General features: G+C 42.4%; 1 protein-coding gene across 1 annotated transcript; it reads right to left on the bottom strand.

Annotated features, from left to right (window-relative positions):
- Window positions 1-7,574: 7,574 nt before the first annotated feature.
- On the bottom strand, window positions 7,575-9,434 carry LOC117728852 (gastrula zinc finger protein xLCGF3.1-like). Its single transcript, XM_034529779.1, has one exon. It carries the CDS (start codon window positions 9,388-9,390, stop codon window positions 8,512-8,514), a length of 879 nt encoding a protein of 292 aa, XP_034385670.1. The 5' UTR covers window positions 9,391-9,434; the 3' UTR covers window positions 7,575-8,511.
- Between the last annotated feature and the right edge of the window lie 568 nt (window positions 9,435-10,002).

Genomic DNA, 10,002 nt, shown 5'->3' with positions numbered 1-10,002 from the left:
CCTCTGCAGGAACCCGCCTGCAGTCCGCTTGTGTTCATTGTTCATGTGTTCATTGTTCATGTGTTCATGTGTTCATGTGTTCATGTGTTCATGTGTTCATTTGTTCATGTGTTCATTGTTCATGTGTTCATGTGTTCATTGTTCATGTGTTCATGTGTTCATTGTTCATGTGTTCATTGTTCATGTGTTAATTGGTTCATGTGTTCATTGTTCATGTGTTCATTGTTCATTTGTTCATGTGTTCATGTGTTCATGTGTTCATTGTTAATGTGTTTATTGTTCATGTGTTCATTGTTCATGTGTTCATGTGTTTATTTCTTCATGTGTTTATTGTTCATGTGTTCATTGTTCATGTGTTCATTGTTCATGTGTTCACGTGTTCATTGTTCATGTGTTCATTGTTCATGTGTTCATTGTTCATGTATTCATTGTTCATGTGTTTATTGTTCATGTGTTCATTGTTCATGTGTTCATTGTTCATGTGTTCATGTGGTCATTGTTCATGTGTTCATTGTTCATGTGTTTATTGTTCATGTGTTCATTGTTCATGTGTTCATTGTTCATTTGTTCATGTGTTCATTGTTCACATGTTCATTGTTCACGTGTTCATTGTTCATGTGTTCATTGTTCATGTGTTCATGTGTTCATGGTTCATGTGTTCATTTGTTCACGTGTTCATTTGTTCATGTGTTCATTGTTCATGTGTTCATGTGTTCATGGTTCATTTGTTCATGTGTTCTTGTGTTCATGTGTTCATTGTTCATTTGTTCATGTGTTCATTGTTCATGTGTTCATGTGTTCATTGTTCATTTGTTCATGTGTTCATGTGTTCATTTGTTCATTTGTTCATTCAATTTAATTCAGTTTCAATTCAGTTTATTTTGTATAGCCCAATATCACAAATCCCAAACTCCCCTCAGAGGGCTTTACAATCTGTACACATACGACATCCCTGACCTTTGACCTCACATCGAATCAGGAAAAACTCCCCAAAAATAACCTTTGACAGGGAAAAAAGAGAAGAAACCTTCAGGAGAGCAACAGAGGAGGATCCCTCTCCCCGGATGGACAGAAGCAATAGATGTCATGTGTACAGAATGAACAGCAATTACAAAGTTACATAAACACATTACATGAATATGACAATGTATGAATGAAACTCCAATCCATGAAACAGAAGGAGGTAGAGAGGAGGGGGGGCGGGGCATCAGCAGGGCCAATGGGAGGCCGGCTCACCAGCATCAGACACCTCCAGTTCCAATGGACCCTATGAGACGTGAAGTCACAACGACTCCGGGGAGGAAGCAGAGTTAATAAGGTGCAATGGAGAGATGTAAATTCATCCATAAGGAGAGAGAGAAGAGGAGAGAGGTGCTCAGTGTATCCTAAAACACCCCCAGCAGCCTATAAGCCTATAGCAGCATATCAAGGGGCTCGACCAGGGCAAACCTGATTCAGCCCTAACTATAAGCACTATTAAAGAGGAAAGTCTTAAGTCTATTCTTGAATGAGGTGACTGTGTCTGCCTCCCGGACTGAAAGTGGAAGCTGGTTCCATAAAAGAGGAGCTTGATAACTGAAGGCTCTTGCTCCCATCCTACTTTTTAGGACTCTAGGAACCACAAGTAGCCCCACAATGAGTGCAGCTCTCTAGTGGGGCAATATGGTACTACAAGCTTCTTAAGATATGATGGTGCATCACCAATCAAGGCTTTGTAGGTGAGGAGAAGAATTTTAAATGTGATTCTTGATTTTACAGGGAGCCAGTGCAGAGCAGCTAATACAGGAGTAATGTGATCTCTTTTCTTAGTTTTTGTGAGTACACGAGCTGCAGCATTCTGGATCAACTGGAGGGACTTAAGAGACTTATTAGAGCAGCCTGGTAATAAGGAGTTGCAGTAATCTAGTCTGGAAGTAACAAACGCGTGAACCAGCTTTTCTGCATCTTTTTGAGACAAGATGTGCCTGATTTTTGAAATGTTACGTAGATGAAAAAATGCAATCCTTGAGATTTGCTTAACGTGGGAGTTAAAGGACAAGTCTCGGTCAAAGATAACTAGAGATTCTTTACAGTGGTGTTGGATGCCAGGGAAATGCCATCTACAGAAACCACATCACCAGATAATTGATCTCTGAGGTGTTCAGGGCCAGTAAAATAACTTCAGTTTTGTCTGAGTTTAACATCAGGAAGTTGCAGGTCATCCATGTTTTTATGTCTTTAAGACATTCTTGAATTTTAGCGAGCTGGTTGGTCTCCTCTGGTTTGATCGATAGATATAATTGAGTATCGTCTGCATAGCAATGAAAGTTTATGGAGTGTTTCCTGATAATATTGCCCAAAGGAAGCATATATAAGGTAAATAAAATTGGTCCAAGCACAGAACCTTGTGGAACTCCATGATAAACGTTGGTGGTCATTGAGGCTTCATCGTTTACAAATACAAATTGAGATCGATCTGATAAATAGGATTTAAACCAACTTAGTGCGGTACCTGAAATGCCAATCGACTGATCCAGTCTCTGTAATAGGATGTCATGATCAATGGTGTCGAACGCAGCACTAAGGTCTAATAATACCAGTACGGAGATGAGTCCTTTATCTGATGCAATTAGGAGGTCATTTGTAATTTTCACCAGTGCTGTCTCTGTGCTGTGGTGTTTTCTAAATCCTGACTGAAACTCCTCAAATAAACTATTCTGATGTAGGAAGTCGCACAACTGATTTGCGACTACTTTCTCAAGGATCTTAGAGAGGAAGGGAAGGTTAGAGATTGGTCTGTAGTTAGCCAACACCTCTGGATTAAGAGTGGGCTTCTTCAGGAGAGGTTTAATTACAGCTACTTTGAAGGAATGTGGTACATGGCCTGTTAGCAAAGACACATTAACAATATCCAGCAGAGAGGTGCCAATTAAAGGCAACACGGCTTTAAGCAGCCTCGTTGGGATGGGGTCTAAGAGACAGGTAGACGGTTTAGAAGTAGAAACCGTTGAAGACAATTGGTCTAGGTTAATGGGAGAAAAGCTATCCAAATATACACCAGGGCATACAGCCGTTTCCAAGGCCACTCCTCTTGATGACAGATCGGCAGTGGTTGAGGGCAAGAGATCATCAATCTTGCCTCTAATAGTTCAAATCTTTTCATTGAAGAAGTTCATGAAGTCATTACTACTGAGGTCTATAGGAATACACGGCTCCACAGAGCTGTGACTCTCTGTCAGCCTGGCTACAGTGCTAAAGAGAACCCTGGGGTTGTTCTTATTTTTCTCTATTACTGATGAGTAATAGGCTGCTCTGGCATTACGGAGAGCCTTTTTATATGTTTTAAGATTATCTCGCCAAACTAAGCGTGATTCTTCCAGATTGGTGGAACGCCATATGCTTTCAAGCTTTCGTGAAGTTTGCTTTAGGTCGCGGGTCTGAGGGTTATACCAGGGAGCAAACCTCCTTTGCCTCACTGTCTTTTTCTTCAGTGGGGCTATCGAGTCTAGTGTCATTCTCAGTGAGCCTGTAGCACTATCGACAATATGATCAATCTGGGACGGACTAAAGTTAGCACAGAAGTCCTCCGTCACATTGAGACGTGGTATTGAATCAAATGCAGAAGGAATCGCTTCTATAAATTTAGCTACAGCACTGTCAGTTAGACATCTGGTGTAGAAACTTTTGACTAACGGTGTATACTCCGGGAGTATAAACTCAAAAGTTATGAGGTAATGGTCTGACAGAAGAGGGTTCTGTGGGAAGACCTCCAAATGCTCAATGTCAATGCCATATGTAAGAACAAGGTGGAGGGTGTGGCCAAAGCAGTGAGTGGGTTTCTGTACTCTCTGACAGAAGGCAATAGAGTCCAACAATGAGATAAATGCAGTACTAAGGCAATCATTATCAATATCCACATGAATATTAAAATCTCCTACAATAATAACCTTATCAGTTTTAAGGACTAAACTTGATAAACACTCTGAAAATTCAGATATAAATTCTGAATATGGACCTGGTGGCCGGTACAGTATAACAAATAGGATTGGCTGTAATGTTTTACAGGTTGGATGTGAAAGACTAAGAACAAGGCTTTCAAATGAGTTGTAGTTTAATTTAGGTTTAGGATTCATTAATAGGCTTGAGTCAAAGATGGCTGCTACTCCACCTCCTCGGCCGGTGCCTCGAGGAATGTGAGTATAAATATGACTTGGAGGAGTTGATTCATTTAGGCTGACATATTCTTCATGCCTCAGCCAGGTTTCAGTAAGACACAATAAATCAATGTGATTGTCTGATATTAAATCATTTACTAATACAGCTTTAGATGACAGAGATCTAATATTTAGCAGTCCACATTTAATTATCCTGTTTTGTTCCACTGTGGCAGTAGTGATGTTAACCTGTATGAGGTTATTTTGTATGACTCCTCTTCTGGTTACTTTTGATTTAATTAATTTAAGTGGCCGTGGGACAGACACAGTCTCTATAGAGTTAAGGTTAAGGGTGGGTAACTGCTCGAATGGAAGTGCAGAGAAGGGTGGAAGACTACAACTCTGCTTCTGCTTCCTGATCTGAACTCTGGGTCATGGATTAAGTCCGCTAATCAACTTGGCCATGTTTGCAGAAATGAGATGCGCTCCATCCCAAGTGGGATGAATGCCGTCTCGACTCATCAGATCAGGCTTTCCCCAGAAAGTCTGCCAGTTATCTATGTAGCCCACATTGTTTGCTGGGCACCACCTGGACAACCAGCGGTTGAATGACGACATGCGGCTATACATGTCATCATTGATCAGATTGGGGAGAGGGCCAGAGAAAACTACGGTGTGCGACATTGTCTTGGCATAAGTACACACCGATTCCACATTAATTTTAGTGACCTCCGACCGCCGCAGTCGGGAGTCATTACCGCCGGCGTGTATTATAATCTTACTGTAACTACGCTCATCTTTAGCCAGCAGTTTTAAACAAGATTCAATGTCGCCCGCTCTGGCCCCCGGGATGCATATGACTTTGGTCCCTGGCTTCGCTATCTTCACGTTTCTGACTATGGAGCTACCTATAACCAGAGTGGGTTTCTCAGCAGGTGCGTCGCTGAGTGGGGAAAACTGGTTCGAAACGTGAAGAGGTTGGTGGTGCTCAGTGGGCTTCTGTTTAGACTTAAAACCCTTTCGAACAGTCACCCAGCCATCCGGCTGCTCGGGGGCTGCCAGGGGACAGCTAACAGAAGCTAAAGCTAAAGGCTCCGTACCGGCTATGGGGGGTGGCGAGCTAACTAGCGTAACTGTCTGAGCTTCGATGGTGCGGAGCCGTGCATCTAACCCACTTAGAACTGCCTCCAACCAGCAAATGAACTACACTTGTTGCATGTACCGTTATCATTAAGAGAGGCAGAGGAATAGCTCTACATGAGACACTCTGAGCAAGAGGGAGCGGGAGGGGTAGAAGAAAACATCGCGAGCTGCTAAGCCAAGTTTGTTTTCAGAGGACTTTCTTTGCTATCGAAATAGTAATTTAGACTCAGTGGGTTGTGGCCAAATGGAATGGAATTGGCTTCAGGAGGCAGACAGATTAGACCTAAGGTGCCACGTGTGTAGCCACCGAGAGATGTGTTCATGTGTTCATGGTTCATGGTTCATGTGTTCACAAAGTTTCTCTCCACTGGTTGTTTCAATGCTGCGTAACGCCTTTAAGACGTACTTCATGCTCGTAGTGCTCCATGCTCGTAGTGCTCCATGCTAGTAGTGCTCCATGCTCGTAGTGCTCCATGCTAGTAGTGCTCCATGCTAGTAGTGCTCCATGCTCGTAGTGCTCCATGCTCGTAGTGCTCCATGCTAGTAGTGCTCCATGCTAGTAGTACTCAATGCTCGTAGTGCTCCATGCTAGTAGTGCTCCATGCTCGTAGTGCTCCATGCTAGAGGTGCTCCATGCTCGTAGTGCTCCATGCTAGTAGTGCTCCATGCTCGTAGTGCTCAATGCTCGTAGTGCTCCATGCTCGTAGTGCTCCATGCTAGTAGTGCTCCATGCTAGTAGTGATCCATGCTCGTAGTAATCCATGCTAGTAGTGCTCCATGCTAGTAGTGATCCATGCTCGTAGTAATCCATGCTAGTAGTGCTCCATGCTCGTAGTGCTCCATGCTCATAGTGCTCCATGCTAGTAGTGCTCCATGCTCGTAGTGCTCCATGCTAGTAGTGATCCATGCTCGTAGTAATCCATGCTAGTAGTGCTCCATGCTCGTAGTACTTCATGCTCGTAGTAACACACGTAAACAAGTACAAATGAAAATGTCCATTTAAAAGTGCATTTCTCAATGTTCTCGGTCAATGTGCGCAGCAGCATTAAGCCCCTCCCAGTGCAAAAAAAAAGCCCTAATATATATATATCTATCTATATATATAGATAGATATATATAGATGTCATGTGTACAGAATGAACAGCATTAAAGAGTTACAACACATTTAATAAATATGACAAATGTATGAATGGACCTCCACAATCCATGAAAACAGAAGGAGGTAGAGAAGGGGGGGGGGGCGGGGCGATCAGCAGGGCCAACGCGAGGCCGGCTCACCAGGCATCAGACACCTCCAGGTCCCTATGAGACGTGAAGTCACAACGACTCCGGGGAGGAAGCAGAGTTAATAAGGTGCAATGGAGAGATGTAAATTCATCCATAAGGAGAGAGAGAAGAGGAGAGAGGTGCTCAGTGTATCCTAAAACATCCCCCAGCAGCCTATAAGCCTATAGCAGCATATCAAGGGGCTGGACCAGGGCAAACCTGATTCAGCCCTAACTATAAGCACTATTAAAGAGGAAAGTCTTAAGTCTATTCTTAAATGTGGTGACTGTGTCTGGCTCCCGGACTGAAAGTGGAAGCTGGTTCCATAAACGAGGAGCTTGATAACTGAAGGCTCTGGCTCCCATCCTACTTTTTAGGACTCTAGGAACCACAAGTAGCCCCACATTTAGTGAGCGCAGCTCTCTAGTGGGGCAATATGGTACTACAAGCTCCTTAAGATATGAAGGTGCATCACCAATCAAGGCTTTGTATGTGAGGAGAAGAATTTTAAATGTGATTCTTGATTTTACAGGGAGCCAGTGCAGAGCAGCTAATACAGGAGTCATGTGATCTCTTTTGTTAGTTTTTGTGAGTACACGAGCTGCAGCATTCTGGATCAACTGGAGGGACTTAAGAGACTTATTAGAGCAGCCTGATAATAAGGAGTTGCAGTAATCGTGGGAGTTAAAGGACAAGTCTCGGTCAAAGATAACTAGAGATTCTTTACAGTGGTGTTGGATGCCAGGGAAATGCCATCTACAGAAACCACATCGCCAGATAATTGATCTCTGAGGTGTTCAGGGCCAGTAAAATAACTTCAGTTTGGTCTGAGTTTATCAGGAAGTTACAGGTCATCCATGTTTTTATGTCTTTAAGACATTCTTGAATTTTAGCGAGCTGGTTGGTCTCCTCTGGTTTGAACGATAAATATAATTGAGTATCATCTGCATAGCAATGAAAGTTTATGGAGTGTTTTCTGTTCTTGTATAGCGCTCATACACTGATGGGAGGAGCTAAGGTTCCACCTGCACATTCAGATTCAGATTCAACTTTATTGTCATTGCACAGGTACTGAGGCAACGAAATGTCGGTTAGCATCCGACCAGCAGTGCAAAGAGAGCAGTATGTTTACAAACAAAGGAGCAAATACAATCAATATTGAAACATGAGGAAGACTGGTATGAAAGAAATGTAATTGATGTTACAGATGAATTACAATAAGGGATAAAGGTGTGATAAACTCTGGGGCAAATACAGAGGAACAATGAACTGAAGTCATTTTGGTGGAAACATTGTCTGAACTTTCCAAATGTTTGTGAGCCACCAAGAAAACAACAACAACAGATTACTTGAACAGCTGTTACAACACTAGAGAATCAAAGAGAGAACGTTCAGTCAACAAAAGGTTAAATATTCACGTCTGAAAACAAAGGAATCCCTAAATGTCAAAGAGAGGAGATCAGTAGAGGATGATGTTGAAGAAGAAAGAAGGATGGAGACAATTAACCACAATTCTGTTCTCAATTCAGTCATTCTTCAGTTATGGAACAAAATGTCAGTTTCTACAGTAAAATTAAATGAAGGAAGTATTGAGTTTAAACTGAAGAGAAACGTTGCTGAAGAGAAAGAAGGTTACAAATGTTCCTCAGTTTCATCACCGATGAGAATTCAGCTCAAACCACAGTGCTGCATAGAGGACATGAAATACTTTGACAATGGAAAACCATTTAAATTCATATATACGTGACAATACATAACACATGAAACATAAGACGATACCAGAGAAACTGACGTCAAAGAATATAAATTGATGTGAAGCTTAATCTCAGCTAAATAGATTTATGTTGGAGTTTGTATCAGCCTGACAGTTTTTAAGTGTTTAACCATGTTTATTTCAGAGACTCTCATAACTACACTTGTGATTTTTGGAATAACCGAGAAAAGAGAATCTTGTTGAGAAACTCAACGACTAATTAGTTTCTCTAGTGTGGATAATTAAATGTCGTTTCAGAATGTGTTTTTGTGAAAATGTTTTATCACAAACTGAACAACTATATGGTTTCTCTCCTGTGTGTACAAACATGTGACCATTCAGGTATCCCTTACGTGAAAATGTTTTACTACACACAGAACAACTAAATGGTTTCTCTCCTGTGTGGACAACCATGTGTCTTTTTAGATCACTATGGGATCCAAATCTTTTGTCACAAAGTGAGCATTGAAATGGTTTCTCTCCTGTGTGGACAGTCATGTGGGCCTTCAGGTTTCCCTTCTTTTTAAATGTTTTACTACAAACTGAACAGCTAAATGGTTTCTCTCCTATGTGGACGAACCTGTGATCATTAAGGGATCTCTTATGTGTAAATGTTTTACTACACACTGAACAACTAAATTGTTTCTCTCCTGTGTGGCTAAACATGTGATCATTAAGGTATCTATTGTGTGTAAATGTTTTACAACACACGGAACAATTAAATGGTTTATGTTCTGTGTGGACAATCATGTGTCTCTTTAGATACTTATTTAATCCAAATCCTTTGTCACAAAGGGAGCATTGAAATGGTTTCTCTCCTGTTTTGGAGCTAGTGGGTTTCTCCAGATGTCCCTTGTGGTCAGAGCTTCCAGCACATTCAGGAGAGCTGATTGATGTATTTCCAGTACTACAGTTCACATCACTTACAGGTACTTCTTTGTTTTGAGGGTTCACATCTGACTGAGGTTCCTCAGTCTCCTCCCAATCAGCACTGTCCTCAGTCTCATCAGTATCTGGTCCTGGATGTCTTTCTGGATCTAACTTCCTGTCTGGTTCTGGTCCTCCACAATCCGCTCCATCAGCTTCTGTTTCCATGTGTTCAGTTTGTCTTTGATGAAGCTGAGAGGACTGAGCTTCCTCTTCATCATCTTCACTCTTTACAGTGAATGAGAACTTGAGACCAGCCTCCTCCAGCCCTTGAAGCTGCTCTCCCTCCTGACTGGTCCAGAGTTCCTCTTTAATGTGGGGGGGCTCTGGGTCCTCCTGTTCCTCTTTAATGTGGGGGGGCTCTGGGTCCTCCTGGTCCTCTTTAATGTGAGGGGGCCCTGGGCCCTCACGTTCCTCTATAATGTGGGGGGGCTCTGGGTCCTCCTGTTCCTCTTTAATGTGTGGGGGCTCTGGATCCTCCTGGCCCTCTTTAATGTGGGGGGGCTCTGGGTCTACTGGTGAATTAAAAAAAAACATTAATACGTCTTATGAATCTCATATTAAACTCTTTATTATTCAAAAGGTTTATCACTGAAAAAGGAGTGAATTAGTTGTGAATGAGAGAAGCATGACAATTGGCGAGCCTCCAGGAGGGGTCCACGGGAGCCGGGCCGGAGCCGGGCCGCCTTTCCTCTCTCACAGGCTGACCGATCCAAGACATCGAAAAAAGGGTAAGCAGGAAGCCACTTTCTTAAAGTTTCTGCATTGCTGACTTCGGTC

This window comes from Cyclopterus lumpus, chromosome 3 (genome assembly GCF_009769545.1).
Source record: "Cyclopterus lumpus isolate fCycLum1 chromosome 3, fCycLum1.pri, whole genome shotgun sequence".
NCBI classification, from domain to species: domain Eukaryota; kingdom Metazoa; phylum Chordata; class Actinopteri; order Perciformes; family Cyclopteridae; genus Cyclopterus; species Cyclopterus lumpus.
The sequence above is the reverse complement of the archived record's forward strand: the minus strand, read 5'-3'. Positions and strand labels throughout refer to the sequence as shown.